Source organism: Cyprinodon tularosa, unplaced genomic scaffold (assembly GCF_016077235.1).
Source record: "Cyprinodon tularosa strain WSP-4 unplaced genomic scaffold, ASM1607723v1 ctg614, whole genome shotgun sequence".
Classification (NCBI taxonomy): domain Eukaryota; kingdom Metazoa; phylum Chordata; class Actinopteri; order Cyprinodontiformes; family Cyprinodontidae; genus Cyprinodon; species Cyprinodon tularosa.
Window position 1 is genome coordinate 217688 of NW_024039357.1, and position 25055 is coordinate 242742.

The following is a 25055-nucleotide window of genomic DNA, read 5'->3' on the forward strand; positions in this document are numbered from 1 at the left end:
TCAAAATAAAGCTCTGCAATTCTATCTGGGATTCTATCAGCACTGGGAAAACCTTTTTACGTCATAAAACATACAGGTGCTGGTCATAAAATTAGAATATCATGAAAAAGTAGATTGATTTCAGTAATTCCATTTAAAAAGTGAAACTTGTATATTATATTCATACATTACATACAAACTCATATATTTCAGATGTTTATTTTGTTTAATTTTGATGATTACAAATGACAACAAATGAAAATCTCAAATTCATCATATCAGAAAATTAGAATATTGTGAAAAGGTTCAAAATTGATGGCCCCTGGTGCCACACTCTAATCAGCTAATTAACTCAAACCACCTGCAAAAGCCTTTAAATGGTCTTTCAGTCTAGTTCTATAGGCTACACAATCATGGGGAAGACTGCTGACTTGACAGTTGTCCAAAAGACGACCATCGACACCTTGCACAAGGAGGGCAAGACACAAAAGGTCATCGCTAAAGAGGCTGGCTGTTCACAGAGCTCAGTGTCCAAGCACATTAATAGAGAGGCGAAGGGAAGGAAAAGATGTGGTCGAAAAAAGTGTACAAGCAAGAGAGATAACCGCACCCTGGAGAGGATTGTGAAACAAAACCCATTCAAAAATGTGGGGGAGATTCACAAAGAGTGGACTGCAGCTGGAGTGAGTGCTTCAAGAACCACCACACACAGACGTATGAAAGACATGGGTTTCTGCTGTCGCATTCCTTGTGTCAAGCCACTCTTGAACCACAGACAGCGTCAGAAGCGTCTTGCCTGGGCTAAAGAGAAACAGGACTGGACTGCTGGTGAGTGGTCCAAAGTCATGTTCTCTGATGAAAGTAAATTTTGCATTTCCTTTGGAAATCAAGGTCCCAGAGTCTGGAGGAAAAGAAGAGAGGCACTTCATCCACGTTGCTTGAAGTCCAGTGTAAAGTTTCCACAGTCAGTGATGGTTTGGGGTGCCATGTCATCTGCTGGTGTTGGTCCATTGTGTTTTCTGAGGTCCAGGGTCAACGCAGCCACATACCAGGAAGTTTTAGAGCACTTCATGCTTCCTGCAGCTGACCAACTTTTTGGAGATGCAGATTTCATTTTCCAACAGGACTTGGCACCTGCACACAGTGCCAAAGCTACCAGTACCTGGTTGAAGGACCATGGTATCCATGTTCTTAATTGGCCAGCAAACTCTCCTGACCTTAACCCCATAGAAAATCTATGGGGTATTGTGAAGAAGAAGATGCAATACACCAGACCCAACAATTCAGAAGAGCTAAAAGCCACTCTTAGAGCAACCTGGGCTATCATAACACCTGAGCAGTGCCACAGACTGATCGACTCCATGCCACGCCGCATTGCTGCAGTAATACAGGCCAAAGGAGGCCCAACTAAATACTGAGTGCTGTACATGCTCATACTTTTCATGTTCATACTTTTCAGTTGGCCAACATTTCTATAAATCCTTTGTTTTTATTGGTCTTCGGTAATATTCTAATTTTCTGATATGATGAATTTGGGATTTTCATTTGTTGTCATTTGTAATCATCAAAATTAAACAAAATAAACATCTGAAATATATGAGTTTGTATGTAATGTATGAATATAATATACAAGTTTCACTTTTTAAATGGAATTACTGAAATCAATCTACTTTTTCATGATATTCTAATTTTATGACCAGCACCTGTACATTATGAAATCTAAAAAAAAAAACTACAATTCTCACTTTAACCCAAATATAGTCATTATTAATGTCCAAAGATTACATCCAAAAACCCTCCAGAAGCGGATACTGATTAAGCTCTGCACCGGTGGCAACAAGTCCAATGCATCTTTCCGAGAAAAAACTCCCAAAGCATGATGGATCAACTTTAGCGTCCTGAAACGTTATTTATTTGCTGAGCCAATTTAAGTTCTTGTTGATTTGACATCTGAAATAGAAATGTTACAAGGAATGGAGGCGGCATTGATATTTTTTCAGTGCTCCTAATTTTTAGGTTGATGGATCATTCCCTTAATGTTCCCACGATGGGGAGATGTGTCCTTTGTCTGCACACACAGGTACCATTCAAAGGTTAAAGGCAGAGGTGAGTAGTTACTCCTTTACTTAAGTTAATTTTGAAAAAAAAAAATGTTTTAGGAGAAGTTTAACTGCACCATATATTTTTATTTGTTTGATTTAATTAGTATATTATAATATTTAAAATACCAGACTTTGCAATTATCTTTACATTGTGGGTTGTCCTATTAGATCACTTTAAATATAAGATGTTAAGATGGGTTACTCAGTGCTTTAGAAACCTATTTTACCAAATACATTACTCTAACTTGAGTAACAAGTTGATATTTGGAAAGGGATGTTTTTATTTATTTATGTAATTTATTTATTTATTGCTTGTTTTGATGCTAAAAGTGGAGATGAAATACAGTAAAATTCACTGTTTTTTGGAGATGGTTTCTGTTAATTTATTTATTTATGTATTTATTTATTTATTGAGATCAACTTTTGTTTTATTTCTGGGAGCAAGTGCTTTTGTTTTGAAAATTCGGTCTCCCGCCACAACAGGCTCGCGCCGCTGTGTCCTGATTTCGTGGTTGGCGGGCTTCACGCTCATCCAGCTTGTGCTCGCGCTGTTTTATCGCCAGGGGGCGGGGTTTGTTTTCAGAGCGGACCTGAGAGACAAGATGGCGACCGCAGGGTTCGCCGAACATCGAGCCAGTCCGCCCAGCACCACCGCTGATACCTCCCGGTCAGGGTCCGGTACCGCCGGTGCCGCCCGGTTCCGTGCCGGGTCCGGTCCGCATGAGAAGTGTTCCGTCTGCTCAGGGAGGCGGTCTGGGTCCGGTCCGGCCTGTTCCCGGTGCCTGACCCGGAGAGTCCCGGGCAGAGAGGAGCGAATCCGGAGAAGAAGTGACCCCGTCAGAGGAAGCAGCAGAGCGGGAAAGAGGGACAGCGAGAGCCGGAGAGGTCAGTGTGTTAACAGCTGAGAGAACAGCTCCGATAGAGCGCACAACGGGTTCCGACCGGTGTGTTCATTCCTCCAACGAGCTCCTGAAAAAAAAAAAGAGTCCACCAGATTTGGCAGGAACTTTTATAAAGTTACGTTAAAAAAACAGGAATCTGTTGTTAAAATGGTAGCAGGTGAGGAGGCTGTGTCCCAGAATGGACCGGTTCGGTTCTGTTCTGACAGGATGAAATCAGGACAGCTTCTGAAGCTGATAATCACCAATCAGTTTGAGATGAATCAATGAAAAGGTGAACACATGACTGTCCTGTGAGGAGCTGCTTTCCACTCAGTTTGAGCTTTTCTGTCGTCTTTCTCAGCTTTATTCTACACATTTTCTGGATATTTCTGCTCAGATTTCTGCTTTATTCTTGGTTTTCGGTCAGTCTCTTTAGTTTGCATCATGTAGGACTTGTCCAGACATGTACAGCTGCAGAAGGAGCTTTAGTCCTGCTAGTTCTGTAGTGCTGGGTTCATTTTGAAGGACTGGTTTACCTGTCTGAGCATCAGAGAGCGATGGGGTGGATTTAAATCTTTCTCCAGCTCTGCACCAGCAGCCTCTGGGAGGCCTGCTTTCCCTGCAGGAGGTAAGAACCAAAGCCAGAGGGTAAATCTTTAAACATCTCAGCAGGTATCGGATTCAGAAAGAAAGATCCACTGAGAATAAAGCTAATTTAAAGAAGTTTGTTTTTAGGTCTTACTTTAATCAAGATGTGTTGCTGCTGTGATAAGGACACAATTCTGTTTAATTTCATTAGATTTATGGACTGACACCATGGAAATCATATCATCTCATTAGATCTTTGTGGAAGGTGGACACCGTCATGCTGTGAAGTCGCACTGAGCAAACTTTAGGGAAACAAAGCGTTGCCAACATGTATTGCTCAGCAGGACCTCCGACCTCCAGTCCTCCCAGTGGAAAACAGACACTGGTCCTTTTAGAAAACACCGGGTTAAAGGAGAAGTCCAGTTAGCAAGGGATATTCAATGGATTATTATTTATACATAAAACTAATACCTTGGCTGTGATTTAATGAATTTAGTGTTAATCAGTAAAAGAAAAAGAAAAAAAAAATTTTCATCATGATCGCTGAGTCCATTTTTACTCCTGACATCTTCCAGCAGTGATGTCACTGTGCGGTAAGCCTAGCGCCATTCTTCCCGCTTTACAAGCAGAATCAATGGGAACTACTAGACACATCTGCAATCAACAACAATTATTGAAGATTTTCAGAGGACTTCACCATTGAAATTCACCAGAGCTATAGTGAAACTGACAATGTCCACGTGCATGGCAGCTGGATGTTGGAATACATTAACCTGACTCCGCCAGATGGATTTGCTCCGCATAACCATCTGGAAACCTTCCATTGAAGTAATTTTGGGAAGGGGTGAAAATACTGGTTAGCTGATTGGCCTATGTTGGTGATAGACGGGCCAAATAAACCAATCAGATCGATGAAGCATATGACGTAACAGAGCGACGACGAAGAGGAGCCAATTGATAGATCAAACTCTTGCCGAAACCAGTCGGGAGAAGAGCAAAAACATCTTTTCTTCTGAGAAAAGCCTCCAGAGCAGTGTTTTGCTCTTCTTTCAGTGAAGAAATACTCTGTAATTCCAATAAAACATGCTCGATAGCCACGCTGACGCTAGTTTCACCGGCTGAAGCCGCCATGTTCTTTAGACTGAACTGTCGTGCTTCTCGTTGCGTCACACCTCAACCCGCCTTAAAGCCAACGCTAATTGGACATTCGTTTGGTGAACGGCTCCGAATTTTCTTCAACGGAGAGTCTCCAGACTGATTAGCGAGTGAAATCTTGAAAGCTCGCGAGATCAGGATGGTCTCACGAGGCTAGGACTACATCGGATAAAAGTGAGAAAAAAAAAAGTTATTTTACCTTTCCGATTACTGATCCTCCATGGACGGGATCGTCTTTGGATTGCCATCTTGAAGAGGGAAGATTTGCCATCGAACTTCTGGCCAGAGAAATAAAAGACTTAATATGTAGCCAACATTTCAAAGAAGAATGTTTTCAAGATGACTTGGATAATAGTGCGTTGTGACAAACACCAGATACAGCACTGGGACTTGATCAACAGCCGATACCGCACCGTGACGTCACAAACCAGTAGGTGGCAGTAGTGTTCTTTGACAAACATGGATGCCTTCAGTAAAGCACATTCACATGAATATTACTCTTATTTAAAACACATAATTTATTGAACAGTATATGATAATTTTATATTTAAAGTACTTTCAGAAGTTGGAATCCTTTAATTCAGCATATCGTTAAAAATATTTACCCTTAATTTTAAGAAAAGATTCGCTTAATGAAAGTTCAAACTCAGGTTTTTAATACAATGTCCGCTTCTAAATGAATCATTATTCGGTTGATAAGATCAGTCAACTTTAGCTGAATTCATTAATGGACAACTCCCTAGATCTGATCATTTCCTCCGTCCCTGCAGAGTGAAAACTCCAGAAATGAGGACTTTAAAGTTTAGCACGAGTCTGGTCTAACCACAACACTTCTTCTTCCACAGATTTGGAAAAAGTTCAGTGTATTCTTTGTAAAGAAAACATTTTTCAAACTGTTCTCTGTGAAGCCCAGCTCTGGGCCGTGTGGCGCTCCATCAGGCAGGTGTGTATAAATGGAGGTCATGTGACTGCCCTCGGGTGGATGACATCTCGAGACGAACTGCCAGCTCAGTTCATCAATGAGAAGAATCTGTAAGAGAAATAATTTATGATGATACATTTCTAAAGAAGACCGTCTGGGGAATAGCTTATGTTTAAATCATCCTAGTTATTTTAATCCTTATTAACTTTTGGCTGGACGCCAATAACAGACAGGTCTTTATGTCTGCCTGTGGTTCAGGGTAAGTCAAAAAAGAGCATTAAACAGCATTAAATTAGAGTTACTCATTCCTGTATGAACCCTGTTTCTGTATTTGGGCAAAAATGATGGCAATGATCGCGATAAAATTTGTTACTTTTATTTTTTACTGATTAACACTAAATTCAATAAATCACTGTGAAAGTATTAGTTTTTGGTATAATGATCTATTGATTATTCCTACATAAATCATCAAATAATGTTAAACTAAATGGCTATTATTACCAATTTTCGGATAGAATTTTATGTGGTTTACCCCTCCGCTACAAGCTTCATTATCTGACATGTTAAAGCAGTCGGGGAAAATATATTAATTTTAAACTAATTTAGTAATCAATTAATTGTTAAATGGAAAATAGAGACTGTAAAATAAGGCTTTAGCTGACAGAGCAACCCACTTAGAGCAGTAATTTTATTAAAATTGTAAAAAATATATATAAACATTTTGCACATAAGATAAAAAATAAAGTTTTCGTCTGTCAGTATGCTCTATCCAGAACTACCCAAGTTGAAATTTTTTTACTTTCACCTGGTGTAATTTTGTAAAAAAAAAAAAAACCTTTTGCTGTCCCATTATTAATCGATTAATCAAAAAAAAAAAGATTAAACGCGAGCTAAATAATCGTTAGTTGCAGCCATTATACATAATTACTCCGGGTTTATCTCCGTTTTAGTTGTGTTGGTCTTTAGATTATGCACTATATGCTATAAAAGTGCAAACATAAAACTCTAAACTACTACAATCATAAATCCAAAGCCTAATAAATGATCTGTTGAAAGTAGGATCAGGAAACAGGCTTAAAATTGAAGGCAACCAGACTTTTGCTCAGTTGTTTTGAAGATGTTTGACACCTATCCAAGTAGGGCTGGGTACCGAACTTTGGTTCTTTTATGGTACCGACCGAAATGCTTTGGTTTCTTCTAGTATCGAAACATGCCTCGTCTTTCGGTACCAAGTTTCGGTGATTGGCTGTAACACTTAACGTGATTGCGTCATCCAGGAAAAATACACAGGTGGTCACGCCTACAGCCAGGGTTCCTGTGTATCTGTTGTGAACTGGTTGTGAGCGTTGTGGAACCCCTTTAAAATGCCCCCCAGGTCAAAAGTGCGGCTTCACTTTATTAAGAATGATGCCAATAGTGCGCAATGCAATACATCGCGCACAGAAAAAATTTAAGAGCAGAAAGTTGCTCGGTGTTTGACTGCAAGAAGAGCGGACCGCAGCCAGCGCGACCATCCTCCTCTCAGCAGCCCGTGGGCAGTGCAAAGCCAGAGCGGAGTGAATCATGCTGCTTTCAAACTGGACGCAGCAGAAGCAGCAAAATCACGTCTGCTGCTTCCTTTTTGCTGCTTGTACCAGCTTCTGACGCGCGGCTAAAGAAGCTTTGCTGCTCTGGCTGCCCGGTTGAAAAGTGTGTCTGACGCGCGTTGGGCGGAGCTACTCTATCCTTTATTTGCCTTGCAGCTATATTTGCTGTGATCAGTAGGAATAAAGTAGTTTTAATATGTTTTTAAGTGGAAAAGTCCACCTGAAAACTTAATCAGTGCAGTCAGTTCATCCTGCCTTCCAATATTTCTGTCGGAGTCGCTCAGACCCCCACATACCAGCGGTGCGCTGTCAGTAGGATCCCATTCAACGGGCTTGTTTGTCAGACTTGGTAATTTTCTAAAGGAAAACTGTTAAGTAAAAAGGTCCTCACAATGTAACTGTGAATATTTGACACAGAATTTTTTTTTAAATGTAAATGGAAAAATCAGAGCTTAAAATAAAACTCAAGATTTGTACTTTTTTATGTTCTTCGAATTGAGATTGTAAAACTGGTATCGTAAAAAGTATCGTTCAGGAACCGGTATCGAAGTGAAGGTATCGGTATTGGTGCCGGAACCGAAAATTTTTGAACAATACCCAGCCCTATATCCAGGAGTCTTTCTCAGATCTGTTGAGTCGCAGCAGAGCAATCAGTTGCTGGAGCGAGGACTGAAACAAACAATCGTATTAATCGCGATTAATCTATTATTGAAATAATTGTTACCTAATTGTTAATTGGAGTATAAAAACTGTAAAATATGCCTTTAGCTCACAGAGCGCCCCACTTAGAGCCATAATTATATCAAAATTGTAAAAAAGAATTTCTAAATATTTTGCATTTAAGAATAAACATTTTTGTCTGTCAATATGCTCTATCCAGATGCTCTATCCTGGTGAACAAAGTAACTGCATGGCCATGATATAAAGGGGAAGAACTTTTCTTTTTAACCTATTTTAGCTCTGTCAGTTAGCCATATTAAGCTACACTACTTTTGATCGTAAAGCTGATGTTTGGAAAAGAAGATTGGTGACGGAGGAAAAGCTAAAGAATGGGGAAAATGCTTATTTCAAACTTTCAGGGGTTATAAATGTTTGAGGCTTTAGAAGGTCTAGTTAAAGCCCAGATATCTGTGAATGAGCACATCCCAGCTGATGAGAGGAAGCTAAAGCAAATGGTGCGGATGTACCTGAAGACGCCTGCTGTGTTTGTGCTGAAGGTGGCGCTACAGCCTAACCCTCAGGTGTTTTGATGGTTGTTGGTTCTTCAATTAGAGGCTTTGAAACAACAGAACAAAGGAGAGACATGTCCCTATAGGACCCTCTACCTGGATTGTAGATCCTCCTAAAATCTAAGGGGGCGGGAGACCTTCTACAGAAGCCTGGTGGTGACATCTCTGTTCATGTTCTTTCTGTCTTCTTCTTCCCAGAGGTGTTCATCTGTCCAGCCCTGCTGACCAAGTCTGCAGACGCTCCTTCAGGTCCAGCAGGGAAACATAAGGTGAGTCACCGTTCTCCAGCCAGCAGGGAGCCTGGGACATGGTGAGGAGCTTCTTCTGTCATTTCCTGTTCCAGCTGCTGGGCTCCGACGACAGAGACGAGCCGAGGAGGTGGAACTGTCTGATGGGTAAAGAAGAACCCGGTTCAGTCCGACTTGGTGTGGAGCCGGTGAGTCTGATGGATCCACGGCGTCTGTTTGTGCTGCCTGCCATTTTCTTAACCCGCTGCTGTGTTCAGGGTGTTCTGTCGGACTCGGAGAATGAGGAGCCAATAAGCAGGAGGATCAGGAACATCTCGGCGTTCATCAGGAAAACCAAAAACTCCTCAGCTGTCAGCAGGTGAGCAGAGCAGCTCCGACCCAGGGTTCTCCTGGGCTTTGGTCTCTGACTTCCGTTTCTTACTTCCTCAGCGTTTCCCAGAGGAGTCGAAGCTGCACCGACCCGATGGAGGACAGAGGAGGAAAGACGAAGGTCGCTGTCCCGCCAGCGGCTGTGATGGAGCGGGTACGTTGGTCCAGATGAAGCTAGCGGGATCCTACTCACTGCTGCTCTGACCCGTTCCTCCGTCTCTGTCCTTCAGGTGGGAATCAGTCACAGCTCCGCAGCAGGAATCCTGCTGTCATCAGAGAACAGCCGCTCCATCTCCGCCCCCATCACTGCCCCCGACCGGCGGCTTGCCTGGCGGGCGGTGCTGACATCATCGGCTCCTCTGAGCCTGCCGCCGCCTCGAACCGAGCGCTCCATCAGCCCTGAGAGCAACGACAGCATCTCTGAGGAGCTCAACCACTTCAAACCCATCGTCTGCTCGCCGTGCACCCCGCCCAAGCGGCTGCCGGACGGCCGCCTGCTGGAGCCCACCATCGTCAAAGCGACGCCGCGGAACCTGAGCCGCAGCCTGCACAAGGCCACCAGCTATGAGGCCAGTCCAGCCGTCCTGCAGAAGTGGAGGCAGATCGAGCTGGACCGAGAGGGCCTAAAGGTCAGCTCCAGGGCCACGCTCACTAGTCCTGTCTCTGAGCACAGCAAGCCTGAAGTAGGGGGCGGAGCCTCAAAGACGCATCAGCATCGAGGCGCCGTAGCGATGTCAAACAGAAGGAGGCTGCTGTTTGAGCCTCCAGACATGGACAGCTTCCAGAAACAATCGGTGAAGATTCGGGTCCCAGCTGTCCGCTACAGCTGTGGTTCTGACCTCAGAGGGTGCGCAGACTTTGAGCGGCCAGGCGTTACCTCGGAGCCGTGTGGCGGGCCGGCGCCGCTCAGCCGGAAACGGTCATTCTCACCGTGCAACAACTCTGGATTCCAACCCGGAAAATTTGTGCCAAAGGACACTTCGAGTCCCAGGAAGGAGTGGGACAGCAGCATCCACAACCAGACTACCTCAAGGAGGGGCAAGAAGAGGAACCAGAAGACCAAACACCTGGATCCGGCCCTGAATCTGGACCGTAAGAGGAGCCGGACCGGCGTCCAGCAGGAGGCGCTGTGTCCGGCCCAACAGGAACAACAGGACAGAGCACTCGCCCTTAAACTGCAGAGACAGTTCGACCTGGAGATCCGCAGGAGCAGCCCTGACGGGTACTTCCTGCGGTCCTGGAGGTCCACTCAGAACCGTAGAAGGCGGGGCCTGAGGGCCTCCCGCCGACTCAGCAAGAAGCTCTGAAAGAGTCGGTTTCAGATTCCAGTAACTCAGATATGCAAAGAGACCAAAGGAAAGTTTTTAACAAGCAGATTGTTTCTTCCAAACACCAGCAGAGCACCAAAAACTCTCAGAGCTGTGACCAGAACCCCTACAGACCCTAAGAGTTCAACCTGTTTATGTTAATCAAGCTGTATTTATTGATTACTGCTAATCAGCTGATCAGTTCTGGGGATGGACCGATTCCTGAGTGATGGAACAGACATCTGCAGAGATCACCGCAACTAAAACCTGCTCTGTAATCCGCTAAGCATTTCAGCTCCTCACCGCAACATGCATCATGTAAACTGGCTGCATATTTGTGTGTATTTATTGAAATGTCAGTATTTTAAGCATCATCTCTCTGAAAACTCCTCAACCAATCAGAGCGCAGCAGAGAGGGCTGCCTGTTGGATGAACAAGCTGCAGCAGCCATGACTGCCTGAACCTCAGCCCAGGAATCGGTGCATCTCTTAACACTTCACAAAATTGTTTCCTGGATTGAATAAAATAAGAACCGATTTATTTGGCTGCATTGCGTCCTGGTCGAATGCTCCTGTCTGTACATCATGTAAAACCGCAGAAGAAGAAATGAGCAGGAACGAAATAAAAACCATATAACAGGAATGTGTCCCGTACAAAATTTCTTGACCTAAAAATCTTTGTAAGTTACTTTATTTTTAAAAATGAACTTAGATTTCTGTTTTGTTTTTTTCCCTTAATTTTTGTTAGCAAATGTTTTAATTTTCTAAGTTAACATGTTCAGTTTGCCTTTATTTAAGTGTTTCTTTTTATTTATTTCTGTTTAAAATAGTCTTTTGAATTAAATTTCAGACTTTTTGAGTTATTGATAATATTACATAAAAGTTATTCTGTAATTCCTTCACCATTGTTTTTTTTTTTTTGTACATTTGTTTCCTCAGCAATGCTTAAAGTAGAAGATTGAGTATTTAATCATTGATTCACTGGTTTACAAACTATCTTCTGGTCACATAAATTATGTCGATACATGTTAAAAAAAAAGAACAATTTACGGGTATGCTAGCTTTAGATAGACACATCCGATTACAACTATTAGCTGATGTTTTTATTTCTAATTTACTCAAGATGAGTAACTTAATTCATTCCCTGCAAATATGGATCAATCACTTCTGTTCTCACTAACAATGTCTACGCTGATTCAGGTTAATTGTGTTCCTGTTAATGAGAAAGTTGAATAAAATAAAATCCAATGATCACTTATAAATTGAAGCAATCTCCAGAGCTGTGAACACTTCCTTATGGTTAGAAATGCCAGAGGAGGTGTGCAAAATTAAGCTATATTCTTTATAATATCGGAAAGATTGGTGGATTAGATGTTCTATGTTTTGAAATCCTGAATAGTTCAGTTTAGAAAAAAAAAAAAAGGATGTGGTTTGTAATATTTTCCTTAACTTTATTGTTGTCTGGTAGGTAAATGACTGATAGGCATTCTTATAAAATCTAAAATGTGGCTTATTTAATAATTTTATGTTCTGGCTCGGAAACTTAAAGCTCAACTTGTCGAGACGTGGCACAATGGGAATATTTCATGCAAGTCACTTTACTTTTAGGAATTTATCAGACATGGAATTTTAACGTCTGTTCAAAATGTGAAATAATGAAGGTCACCTTAAGCAAATGCTTAAATAATTTTTCTGGGGGTTTTTTCTCATCTTTTATAACTGGAGAGGTTAACGAGGTAAATCTGATTAAATTAAGAGAAATTTTCACAAAATAATGGGATTTCTGACACACAAAAGGCCAGTATTATTAGGGTTTAATTCAATTAAATTCAATTCAGTTTATTTATATAGCGCCAAATTCACAACACATGTCATCTCAAGGCACTTTACAGTTCAACCAGATCATACAGTCAAATTGATACAAAGTTTTCTATCTAAATAGACTTAGGTTTTATAGACTCACACATCAATAATAAGTCTCATCAACACATAAAATTGTACATAATATATTCCCTGCACTAAAAAACTAGAGATTTATGTTTGATATTGATTATTATGGGATGATATGTGAAATAATTAAAGTCGTTTTATAGTTTTTTTCAGTGAACTAATATCAGGGCATTTTGGACTTCTAAGCTTTGATGATAAGGTCATGGCTTAATGTTTTTCACCCAACTTAATTCCCTCTGGGAAAATTTCACCTTAAAAAGGAAGTTAAACTTAAAACACAATCACCTTTACTTGATATATAAAACATCACAATGAAGGATTTAAGAACAAAAAACCCACGAAAAACATTTACATTCTCAACAGTCATATTTATTTATATATGTAATTTGTATTTTGATGCTATTTTTTTTTATTGTTCTTGCTTTCTGCTGGCATTTGGGGTATGTTTGTATTATTTGTGGAAACTAATAAAGATTAATAAGAAAAAAAAAGGTTGAGGCTTGGCGGCCGGCTGGTGGATGGAGAGAGAGGTCGAGACGTTGGTCGTTTGGTGCATGGCGCGTGTTTTGAAGCTGCTCTGCTTGTGGAGAAATGTCCTGGGCCGTGAGTAGTGAGGAAACAGGAAGCGATTCTTGTGGGATGGAAGAGGGAAATAGTGACAATGAAGGTTGGAAGATAGCAGCATCAAAAAATGAGAAAAAGCGGAAAAAACAGAGATCAGTTAAAGGGGAATCTAGTTCAGAACAATCCAGTGATGATCAATCCATACATTCCACAGCAAAACAAAATGAATTCAAAGTCATATTCAAAGTCGTTAATCAGGCAGACTCTTTTACAAACTGGAATCCGGTTCACTTAACAAAAACCGTCAATAAACTTGTTGGAGAAGTCAGAGGTGCCAGAATTCTGTACAGTGGAGACCTGCTAATTAACTGCAGAGACAGCGCCCAGCAAGGCAAAGCAATACGAATTAACAAAATTGACGGGATAAGAGTTCAGTGCAGCCTAATGGAGAACAAAAAGATCAGCAGGGGAGTCATTGGAGGAGTTCCTCTGAAAATTTCTGAAAAAGAGATTCTGGAAAACATAAGCGGTGCAAAAGTAAAAGAAGTAAAACGGTTAAAAACAACAAGAAACGGAGAAAGATCTGACAGTTTATCTGTACTAATTAAATTCGAGGAAGAGCAATTACCAAGCAAAGTATTCATTGGTTACATCAGTTACAATGTCAAAATCTACAATCCACCACCATTGAGATGTTTCAAATGTCAAAAATTCGGACACATTGCAGCAGTTTGTAAAGGGAAACAGAGGTGTGGAAGGTGTGCAGGAGAACATGAATATGGTAAATGTGGAAAAGAAGCTAAAATAAAATGCTGTAATTGTGGTGGAGAACATACTGCTGCTTATCGCGGCTGTGAAGCAAGCAAAAGGTCTGAAGAAATAAAAAAAAATGAAATTTGAGCTCGGAATAACTTATGCTGAAGCTGCAAAAAGGATCCCATCTCAATTAGAAAAACCCAAACCTACAGTTCAACACACGGCAAATTTCAAACCTCTAGAGAAATCTCCAAAAATTGATGAAGACTCACTAATTGTTAAAAAGACAAATTTTGTTCTTTTCATGGTAGAAGTAATTAATTGTACTGCTCAGACGACAAAAAAAAACAGAAAAAATCAAAATAATAGTGAAGGCTGCAGAAAAATATCTGGATGTGATGGAAAGACCAATGGGACCATCAGAAACTGGCAGAGTTACGATGACCTAGAGTAAATTAAAATTATACGGGCAAATGTAATTTAGTATAATTTAGTATTATGTGGGTTTAAGTTACACAGGTATTTTTTTTATTTTTTATTTTTTAATTTATTTATTTATTTATTTTTATTGGGGGGGGTGAATCGTTTCCTGTTTCCTTGCTTTACTCCATATCAGTTGGTGGCGGTAATGCACATTTCACAAGTTTGCCAACCGCCATAAAATCTCATAAGAAGAAGAAGAAGAAGGTTGAGGCTTTTCAGCCAATCAGATTGGTCCAACTCACAACTTCCTTATTTGGAAGGGAAAGATGGCGGCTCGGAACGGGAAGAGCGGGCTGCTGGAGAAAGTAAGATATAAAGTTTAAATGTTTTATTGTTCCTTCTGCTTTCAGATGAGTTTTGATGGTTTTAATTTTTTTTTCAAAAAATCAGACAGACAGATCTCACATTTTATTCTGTTGTTGAGAGCACCAGTTCTTAAATATTCGGTTTCCGTTAAGCTAGCGCTAAAACGTTTCAATTAAATTGAAATAAATAAGTCGTTATTGATAAAGGTGAAACGGTTTGTAAAATCTGGAAAGGGTTTTGGCTCTGTCCCTGCATCGAATATGTTCCCAGTTAATCTGCAGCTCTTTATGCGTGCAGCTGTTACAAACGGCTGCGCCAGACTTCATTAAGGAAACAGCATATTTTCATTTTGATTTGAAATCAGGTTAGAAAATGCGAGTGTAGTAGAATCATCATTACAATGACGATACAGAAAACCAATCGGCTATTGCTCTAAGAACCGGGCGGATAACACAAGCTCAATGCAACAGTTTTGCATCAGTATTTATCACGTGTATGGAAAGCCGAAATGGTCAAATTTAGCTCGAATTCCTGATTTTAAAACTAGTTCAAGATATGATGAAGGATCTAACAGCAGATCCTCAAGGAATCTCCCACCTTGTTTAGTGGTCAACAGAAATGTGAGTTAATGTTGGACTTAATGACCTTAAAAAAAAACAAAAGCTGAAATGTCTTGCTTTAGAATCAGATATTTTTACTACTGAGAATCTGATCTGGTCAACATTGGGAGCCTTTTATAGACTCCCGTTGCCTCTTGTGTCTTTAAAAAAAACAGGGAAAATAGATTTAGTAATTTATAAATTATTAGCCTGTATGCTAAAGCTCTCTGAGAATATCAGAAACACTGATTATGGATAAATGATGGAGGTAAATGGGGGATAATCAGCATTAACCCAAATTTAAGACCGTGATATGGTTTTCTGTTACGATGCAGCCACAGTTGGAACCGTTCTGTAAATCTGCCTCAGCCAGAATGTCCTATGGAGATCCATCCTAATGTAGGGTCACCAAGGGTTCAGGACCTTAACGGCTTCAGGTTTGGTTTAGGATGAATCTTGGTGCAAGAAGTAATCTCTGGAATGTATAAATTATATTATTTTCTGATGTTAGGAGAATGCTGAGATGATAGGATGGTGTGGACTCAGAGTTTTGGTACAGCTGAAGCGGTAAAGAACGAGGTCTGATGATGAAACTGTTCAGGAAACAGGAAGTCACAGATGCAGGCTGACGGTTTCTGAAGCACCATGTAGACCTGCCAGCTGCGAACACACTGAGGGTTAAAGCCGGTGATCCAGAGTAGGGCTGAAACAATTCATTGGATTAATAAATTATTGAAGTAATCGTCAACTAATTTAGTAATCGATTAATAATTAAATAGAATACAGAAACTGTAAAAAAAAAAAAAATGCCTTAAGCTGACAGAGGAACCCACTTAGAGCAGTAATTATATCAAAATTGCAAAAAAAAAAAATATATACATATATATATATATATATATATATATATATATATATATATAGAAACATTTTGCATTTAAGATTTTTTTTTTAAACAGTTTCATCTGTCTATATGCTCTATCCAGAACTCCTCAAGTGGAAACTTTTTAGTTTTACCTGGTTTATATTTGTAAAAAAAAAAAAATCTTCTTTAAGGAACCTTTTACTGTCCGATTATTAATCGGTTAATCTAAAAAATAATTGTCAGATTAATCCATTTGCAAAATAATCATTGAATTCAATTCAGGTTATTTATATAGTGCCAATTCACAACACAAGTAATCTCAAGGCACATTACAGTTTACAGTAGATGCAACCCTAATCCAGAGCATTTAGCAGAGGCCCGTTTGAGCCCGAACCATCAGGATTCTGATCATCTTTGTTGTTTCAGTGGAGGATCGACGAGAAGCCGGTGAAGATCGATAAATGGGATGGAGCAGCGGTGAAGAACTCACTGGATGATGCTGCAAAGAAGGTTTGAGCCTGCTGTCATGGCAACCATTTTTTGTTAACGGTGTCCATTTCTCAATTTGTTTACTTGTGCGTTCTCGTGTACTCAAGAGACATCATCAACCTCAGCCCTAGTACTGGTCCAATTCACAAGAAGACTGAGAACAGACAAAGTCCCCGGATGTTGTTGTCGCCCCTCCCTCTTTAGCGAGTATCTATCAGAGCAGACTTGTCAGTTTTCTCGAGATTGACAGCTGTCCCAGCATGCACTGCGGCAGCAGCTACCAATGAGTAGAGAGTATTACGTTAAAAATTGTCTTTTCTCTTGCCGTTATTTAATAAAAGTAGATTTTAAGATCATTTGAACATAATATTTTTATGATTCACTATATGGCCTATTTACAGATTTAATGAGTAATTAAAAAAAAAAACATTTCGAAAGTTGAAATGATCGCGGCACCTAGCGGAGCTCCGAGGGTAACCACAGCCAGGGCTAACATTAGCCCGTCTGCTGCAGCCCTCTCTCTGCATAGCCGCATGTGAAGTACCGCTGGCTCTTATGGAGAATTTTTTTGTTTTATTTGACAAAATGTTCATTTGATTTGTGTTTATCTAACTGTGTTCATTATTAATCCCTCACTAAATAAAAAAAGTAAAAATGTATTATCTAGAGACTATTAATAATAGGAGGTGAAATGCAGCTCTAAACGAGCCGAGTTTGTGGTGACGTCATCGGTACATTTCTGCTTCAATTGTCCCATATTTATGCTGCTTGCTGCCATTTTCCCAGAGTCCATATTTTTCCTGTTCTTCTCAAATACATACTTGGCGAAGACACGAGTCTGTACTATCATTCTTGTGAATTGAGAAAAGGCCAGTTTTTTAATCTTCTGTAGAAACCCCTCTTGTAGTTTTTTGTGCTTCAGGTATAAGTGTTCTGCTCCGCCCCCTGCAGGTGCTGCTGGAGAAGTACTGTTACTTGGAGAACTTCCAGCTGGTGGACGGCCGGCTGCTAATCTGTACGGTTTCCTGTCTGTTTGCCATGCTGGCGCTGGTCTGGGACTACCTGTACCCGTTCCCCGAGTCCAGGCCGGTCCTGGCCTGCTGCGTCATCTCATATCCTTTACCCAGATTTGACCTTCAGCTTAGATGACAGAATTAATTCCATTCAATTCAGTTATTTATATAGCACTAATTAATTAATTAACAGATCAACATTTTTTCCAATTATTGGGATCCCTGAGGTTCATAAAGGCGGAAAATATATCATGAAATATATAAATAAAATTGTCTAATGAAATAAGCAGATGTATCAAGAGTTAATTGAAAAAACATTCCAAATGGTTTCATGTCATTTTAAAACCCAAAGTATTTAGAAATGATTATAATTACTTCCTTCTGTACTTCTTTATACGTATAGGCTGAAATATTTATAGGTATTTTGGGGATCACAGCCTGTGGTACTGATGATTTTTTTGGTCACAGGCGAAACTCTGCATTAGATAGTTTGTTTGGGATGAAGCTGTGCTCCCTAACTCGTCTTCATCACGTACTTCATCATGATGGGCATCCTGACGCTGTACACATCCTACAAGGAGAAGAACATCTTCCTGGTGGCTTTGCAGAAAGATCCAGCCGGGATGGATCCGGATCACATCTGGCAGCTGTCGTCGTCCCTCAAACGGTTGGAGCGCTGCAGCTGATTCACTGCATCCTGCTATTAAACAAACACAGACTCTGCCAATAACGCAACATTCTAATGTTTTAGTCTTAGAATAGTAGATTCGTTTTTATTTTTCCTCCTTGATCTAAAATTCTTGGTTTATTTTATCTTTTTTAATATTTTTTTTTAATCTCCATTTAGAAAACATGTTATTTCGCTTGCTATTATACTTCCAACCATTTCCCCCTCATTTCGTCTTCAGTTTATCGCTAGCCTACAATACGAGGTCATAGAAACTAATTTCCAGGCTCATGGTGAAACATGAGACGGTGAAGTCACTCGAAGCGGGCTGAAGGGTTTCTGTTCTTCCTCCGTTTGTTGACTCTCCCTCTTTGTCGACTCGTTTCCAGGTTTGACGATCAGTACACCCTCAGAGTTTCCTTCACGGACGGGAAGACGAAGAAGTCGCGGGACTCGGAGTTCACCAAGTCTGTGGCGACGTTCTTCGACGACAGCGGGACTCTGGTGATGGACCTGTTTGAGAAGGACGTCTCCAGGCTGCATGACACGCTGGCCACAGAGAAGAAATCCAAATAAGGCGGCGAACCGCCCGTCAGGGATGGTCCTTTGGTTTCATTTTGGTCTCTAACATCAGATTCTACCTGATCTTTAGCTTTTGAGTCAGAACACCAAGGCTTCAGCTTTGTTCCGGTTCATTTTCATCACCCCTCCTTTACATCTTCTTAGTTTGGTTTAAAACATCCGAGAATCTGGCTGGTTTCCTCCTTGAGGAGCTCCAGGAACCTCATTGATGATGCTCCTGCTGCAGGTTTAGGTAGAATCTGATGAATCGGGTCAAACTGAAACCAACCAGTCAGCTGGAAGGAAGCAGGAAGATTGACGTTTCCCATTAAACCAAACTCCTTCAGCGGGTAGAGCAGGAGTTAATCCGCTGTGAAACAAGTTAAATTCGACCTTCTGGACGTCATGCTCCTGCTCACAGTCTGAACTTCCTGCTTCGGTTGTAGAGAGGTATTATTGGAGCAGCTTCAGGCAAAGGGTTCCCATCTACAGGTCATCTAGTTTACTTTGAGAATAAATACAATTCCTCTCTCCCCCCTAATGAGTTTCATTTCAATTTCAAACATCTGTTTCTATAAACTGTAAATGTGCTTAATTTTCTGCTCAGAAGGCCAAATCCCAATGAAGCCTTTGAGTTGTTTCTGGTTTGTGTTTATAGGGAAAGATTACGATTGATCGGATCCCTTTTGATCGTTTTCCAATGTCAATGTTTTCTAGAAGGAAGTGGACTGAATGTCGACCAAACTGTTATTTTATTTTAAATGTTTTATGTTTCATTGTTTTTCTGTTGGTTTTCACCAACACAGCTTACATCTTTGTAATGAAAATAAACTTATTGAAGGCTTCCTGAGTTGGTTAGCTGTTTGGTGCCTGGAAACCTCTGGGGGGCGCTCTAACCTCAGTCTCAAGAAGTTTCTCCTTTGGTGTGTTGATCTACAAAGTGAAGTACATAATGTTCCACAATAAACTCCAAGGAAAGCACATCGATTATCCAGCTCGGATTTAGTCCGAGTATAAATGCAGTCAGAAAAAACATGGAAGAAGATGTTCTGCTCAGATGAGACCAAAACTTTAATTTTTTAAATTAAGTCTTGTAACTGGATGCTGCAGCAGGGACAGAGAGGCTGTTTATAGAGTTAATGAGAGCTGCAATGTACCTGTTTAAGAACCTGTTTAAGGCTGCAGAAGACCTGAGACATCCAGCCAGAGATACTGTGGTTTGGTTCATAAATATACCAGCGGCCATCTTGGCTCTGGACAATATTTAGTGATGGGCCAGGGTGTTTTAATGAGGGCATGATACAAAAAAGGGCAATAGTTCATTTAAAATATATTAACCGAGCAGCAGAAGCAGAAAGCCGTTAGTGCACAGAATGAAGGTAAATGTCTGCTATTCCAACTGAATTATTGGTATTTTACCTTGGAGGCAACAAAGCAACTGAAATAATTAGTTTGCATAAATCTCTACAAAAGGATAAAAGAAAGGTACAAGCAAAGTGTTTTGGAATAAGTCAATTTACATTCATAATTTAGAGTTTATTTGTGTTTATAACTTATCTTAAATGTAAATTAAAAGTTTAAATCAAATCAGAAATAGTGAAACTGATAAATTAATCTGTTAGAAATAGTTTTTTATTGGATCATGAAGCTATCATCTCAATATTTGAGTCATTATTAAAACGGTTTCTGAGGGTCATTAAAAGTCGTTCAATTATTATTTAAATTAAGGCCTTAATTTGCATTAAAATTCATTAAATGTGATTACCATGGCATTTAAAATGCTTTAAAAAATGTTTATAAAAACAGTTTAGTAATTGTCCAACTTCAGGTTGATCGTAAAGCCATATGTTCAGAAAAGAAGCTTGAGGCGGAGAAAAAGCTAGAGTACGTTAGCCTGGTAATAAACCAGACTAAACATGAGATTAAATGTGTAATTTCATTTCAGGTAAAAATGATTTTGGCCGCTGGCGGGTCTGGCTAGTTTACTAGGCAACCTCAGCCAATTTCAACAAAATTGCCCAGAAAACGAGGAATTCTGGACATGGCTGCAGCCTGTCGACAGTAAAGAAGACGGAGGATTTTGCTGTTTTATTTATATACAGTATATATATAGATATATATATATATATATCTATATATATATCGATATATATATAGATATATATATAGATATAGATATTTATTTACCTCACTAATTGCCCTTTTGAAATGGTTTGAACAAATACTAATTGTTGCTGTAAATTAGCTGAGAGCTAATTGAATTAGAACAAATTGTTCATTCTCCGACATTGAAATCCAGATTGGATTCTAACAAAGCATCATTTTATTGGCAATATATATTTTTTTATTTGTGCTCTTATCCTTTATGTGTAATAAGTTCGTTATTTATTGTTCAATCAAATTTTGCTTAGTAGTTTCAATTGATCGGTTCTTGTTGTTACAGTGTTTGACAAAAATATGTTTACATACTTACATAAATTATTTGAGCAGTTTTTAACAAGAGAAAATAGGGCTGACCAAATTTTATTTGATTAAACATTAAATAACATTAATAAATATTTTAGCACAAGACAGTGAAACGTTTTTTTTTATATGCTTGTATTTATTGTAACTCACTTTGAAAACGGTCTTGTAACAGTTTTTCTACCAGCAGAACCATGAACACAGGATGCCACATTTAAAAAAAATTATTATTTATCCTTGTGTTCTTTACTTAAAGAATGCTCTCTGAGGGTTTTCTAAGTTGAACCAGATGCGGATCCGTGTCCTGATCTGCTGCAGGTTCATGCCGTAGATGATGGGGTTGACGATGGGCGGTACAACGAGGAACTCTGCAGCCAGCACGTTCTGCAGAGCCGGCATGGATTTGATCCCATAACGAGAGTATAGTGTGTCAAACAACACTGAAGCAGAGAAGACGAGCAGTGAGACGAGGTGAGGCATGCAGGTCTGAACAAACTTCTTGCGGTCTGTCTGAGACCGGGTGGCGCTTCGGATAAGGTGAATGTAAGAGACTATGATGACTAAGAATTGCAGAGAGTGCAGAAACATGAGCACGATGCCATACAGGTTGTTGGCTGTGGTGTCAGAGCAGGACAGTTTCACCACCTCCCAGCTAGTACAGAAGATTCTGGCAATGGTGTGGCTGCAGAGTGGAAGCCTGGCAATCAAGACAATGCCAACAGCTGTTTCCAGCAGTGACAGACACCAGATAAGCAGCAACAGCAGGGCCACCTTCTGGACAGTCATGAGAGCCCAGTAACGCAGCGGCTGGCAGATGGCCAGGTAGCGGTCGTAAGCCATGACGGTCAGACTGCTGAACTGGCAGAAGATGTAAGTATATGTGAAAAATATTTGTGCCAAGCAACCAGCATATGAGATGATATGAGCATCATCCAGAAGGTCGAGTAGCAGCTGCAAGTAGAAGCTGGAGGCTCCACATACCCCAGATACACACAGGTTGCACATAAAGACATACATCGGCTGATGCAGGGCTTTATCCAGACACACGATGAGGATGAGGGTCAGATTCACCAGGATGGTGAAGAGGTATGACGTCAGGGCGAGGGCGAAGTAGATCTGACGGTTCGTCAGTGAGTCGTTCAGACCCTGGAGCACAAACACAGCGTTTGTGTTCTCATTCATGTCCAATATATTCTGAAAATATTAGAACGACAGAAGCAGGCCCTACCTATTCATAAGGGCTCCAAACCATTGCAGAAAAAGAACAATGACATGATGACTGCTGAAATGTATGCAGAAATAAGTCCAAGTTCTCCCTAAAAAACTAAACTTTACCAGATAAACATCAAACTACTCAGACCACAAGGACCCGCCAACAAAAGAGCAAGATTGTCCAAATCATTCATGATGCAAATATTTAACTCAGCATTAACTAAGAAAACACATTTCACCCTTATTAGAAGCTGCTTCCACACAGATATTTCAGCTTGTGCAAAGATCTTGAGTCAACCTTTTTTTTTTACATTTTCCGAACCAACAGAGAAAATCACCTATTTACTCAAAGAAAAACTGTTAACATTAGACCCATAATCTAAGGAACCAATAGGAAAACATTTCAAAACACAGATAGACCCTTTAAATCTTTCCTCATGAGTCCATGGAGGTTTTCTCTAGAGTGGAAAAAATATTTATGGATAAAAATATGAATGCAAAGTTGTAAGGGCCTCAAAGAAAAGCTTAAATGTAAATAAGACAGATCATCAGCTTCAGTTACATAGATTAGTTAAGACTGAACGAACTGATGGAAAATCAACAACAGCCTGAAAGCAGCAGCACTCAACAAGCTGAAGATGAACTGCAGCTCTTATTCACCTGAAGATGGAAGGAAGAGACATCTGAGGAAGAGTACGCCCACCGCATTTACATCACACTTTACTCCTTTCAACACTTTCAAAGTTTTAAAGTAGCACTGATTAGACAGTTTAGAGAGTTGAAAGTTTAAAAAGGTGAAGAAATGTGAAAGTTAATCTTTTCTTTTGGCTTGCTGATAAAGACAAGCAGATTGGATGGCTCAAGACATTAAAGTACTTTAACCCTTTAAGTTGTTGAAAAAACACACTTTGTGTGTTTTTTAACAAAGTGTGTTAAAAGCACACTTTGTTTTTAGTATCAAATAGGTTCTTAGGTAAAATTGTTAATCAGAAACAAAGTCAAACAATAAACAAGAAGTTAGATGTTGGTACATTTGAAATGAGGTAAAATGGTCATAAGGTTTAGAACAATATTACCTCCAATAGGAAGACTGTCGCAGCTCCAGCTGTGCTATGAAGTCAGAATATATGTAGTCAGAGTTCTACCAAAAGTGGACCTTTGTAATAAATACTCATGCGAACAGTGTTGTTTAAAACACATGCACATAAACTACTCTTCACACACAGTCAAAATTTGCAATACTAAAACCGGGTCAGCCTTTCTGGTCCAGCACTGGACTGGTTTAAATCCTACTTTTTTGTGTCAGTAGGTAACTTTATATGAAAATTCCCCCAAATCACATTTGGCATTCCCCAAGAGCCCATCTTAGGACCCCATCCTATTCAACATCTACGTGCCCTCCCTAACTCAGATTTTGATTCAGAGGCACATAGAGAGTTACAAAGTCGGCCTTCTATCACCTAAAGAACATCTCCAAGATCAAAGGAATAATATCCCACCATGACAATAAAAAAAAATGTGTTTATTTTTTTTTTTACTTAGGATTGATTACTTTTTTTTCAGACTTTTTTTGTCATTACACTGTCACAAGCACAGAGCAACAAAATGAACTCTGCATTTAACAAATTCTCTTGGATGTGGCAGTGGGCTGCAATTGTGCGGCATCCGGGGAGCTGTGTTGGGTTAAAGCTTTTAGCTCAGGGAAGCTTTGCCTTTTAGCAAGAGAGGCTCTCTCTGTGTATTATTGGAAAGTATTGTCTGATTTTTATTTGTTAATTTTTATAGAATTTTTCTTAATTATTCTTTATTTTTATATTTGTTAGATTTAAGTTATACCTTTGTGCATTTTGGGTTTTTCTCAGAATAACAAAAAGGCTACTAGACAACTTTATTTACCCCTTGGGATTACTCCATTCAGGGACATTCTGAAGGAGTAATTCAACTTTGAGAAATTCAACTTTGTCCACATGTGTAGGGCCTCAACCGTTCCTTTTGCCTAAGGGCCCCAGGTCATCTAAAACGTGGCCCTGGCTTTAATACAGATTTACCCAGGAACATCAAATAACCAGCAAAATACCCTGCAATTGAATTCAATTCTATTCACTTTATTTCTATAGCGCCAAATTCACAACACATGTCATCTCAAGGCACTTTACAGTTCACCAGATCATCCAGTCAAATTGATTCAAAGTTTTCTATCTAAGGAAAACCAGTTGATTGCATCGACTCATTGACTCGAATGCAATCCCTCACACTAAGCATGCTTGTAGCGACAGTGGAGAGGAAAAACTCCCTTTTAACAGGAAGAAACCTCCTGCACAACCAGGCTCAGTGTGAGCGGCCATCTGCTGAGGCCGACTGGGGTTCAAGGAGACAGAAGCAGAGATACAAAAAGCAGCTGTAAAAGGCGGCACTGTCCAGGAAACACACAGCCAGGCAGACGAGCTCCGAGCCAGCTCCCATGTCAGAGGATGAAGATAGCACATCCAGCCTGTCACAGTCAGAGAAACAGGACCACACTGGAAAACAGGCCGATCTCCAGCATCTACACTCACCGGCCACTTTATTAGGTACACATGTCCAACTGCTCGTTAACACTTAAAGCTACAGTGTGTAACTTTTAGCGACATCTAGCGGTCAGACTGCAGACTGCAGCAACATGAACATCCCCCCCGCCGCTTCTCCCCCCCCAACAGTACGGCGAGCATTACAGGACAAAATGTCTTCCAACACGTCCGCATCACCTACCTTCTCAAGTGATTAGG

General features: G+C 40.2%; 3 protein-coding genes across 3 annotated transcripts; 2 read left to right on the forward strand and 1 right to left on the reverse strand.

Moving 5' to 3' along the window:
* Window positions 1–2597: 2597 nt before the first annotated feature.
* On the forward strand, window positions 2598–11008 carry rnf169 (ring finger protein 169). Its single transcript, XM_038307577.1, has 6 exons — window positions 2598–2966; window positions 8641–8711; window positions 8786–8878; window positions 8948–9048; window positions 9120–9213; window positions 9290–11008. The coding sequence occupies exons 1-6, from the start codon at window positions 2684–2686 to the stop codon at window positions 10364–10366; spliced, it is 1719 nt and encodes a 572-aa protein (XP_038163505.1). The 5' UTR covers window positions 2598–2683; the 3' UTR covers window positions 10367–11008.
* A 3325-nt stretch (window positions 11009–14333) lies between these two features.
* spcs2 (signal peptidase complex subunit 2) lies at window positions 14334–19473 on the forward strand. Its single transcript, XM_038307582.1, has 5 exons — window positions 14334–14423; window positions 16312–16395; window positions 17326–17486; window positions 17920–18054; window positions 18444–19473. The coding sequence occupies exons 1-5, from the start codon at window positions 14385–14387 to the stop codon at window positions 18628–18630; spliced, it is 606 nt and encodes a 201-aa protein (XP_038163510.1). The 5' UTR covers window positions 14334–14384; the 3' UTR covers window positions 18631–19473.
* A 1824-nt stretch (window positions 19474–21297) lies between these two features.
* Window positions 21298–22807, reverse strand: LOC119798210 (olfactory receptor 8A1-like). Its single transcript, XM_038307559.1, has one exon. It carries the CDS (start codon window positions 22258–22260, stop codon window positions 21325–21327), a length of 936 nt encoding a protein of 311 aa, XP_038163487.1. The 5' UTR covers window positions 22261–22807; the 3' UTR covers window positions 21298–21324.
* Window positions 22808–25055: the final 2248 nt, after the last annotated feature.

What these genes read in the sequence shown, in the direction of transcription:
- rnf169 (XM_038307577.1), top strand. Translation starts at nt 2,684, where the DNA reads ATGGCGACCGCAGGGTTCGCCGAACATCGAGCCAGTCCGCCCAGCACC. An exon ending in GTCCAGCAGGGAAACATAAG is followed by an intron (nt 8,712 to 8,785) that starts GTGAGTCACCGT and finishes TTCCTGTTCCAG; the next exon opens with CTGCTGGGCTCCGACGACAG. An exon ending in TCCGACTTGGTGTGGAGCCG is followed by an intron (nt 8,879 to 8,947) that starts GTGAGTCTGATG and finishes TGCTGTGTTCAG; the next exon opens with GGTGTTCTGTCGGACTCGGA.
- spcs2 (XM_038307582.1), top strand. Translation starts at nt 14,385, where the DNA reads ATGGCGGCTCGGAACGGGAAGAGCGGGCTGCTGGAGAAA. An exon ending in AGAGCGGGCTGCTGGAGAAA is followed by an intron (nt 14,424 to 16,311) that starts GTAAGATATAAA and finishes TTGTTGTTTCAG; the next exon opens with TGGAGGATCGACGAGAAGCC. An exon ending in TGGATGATGCTGCAAAGAAG is followed by an intron (nt 16,396 to 17,325) that starts GTTTGAGCCTGC and finishes CGCCCCCTGCAG; the next exon opens with GTGCTGCTGGAGAAGTACTG.
- LOC119798210 (XM_038307559.1), bottom strand. Translation starts at nt 22,260, where the DNA reads ATGAATGAGAACACAAACGCTGTGTTTGTGCTCCAGGGTCTGAACGAC.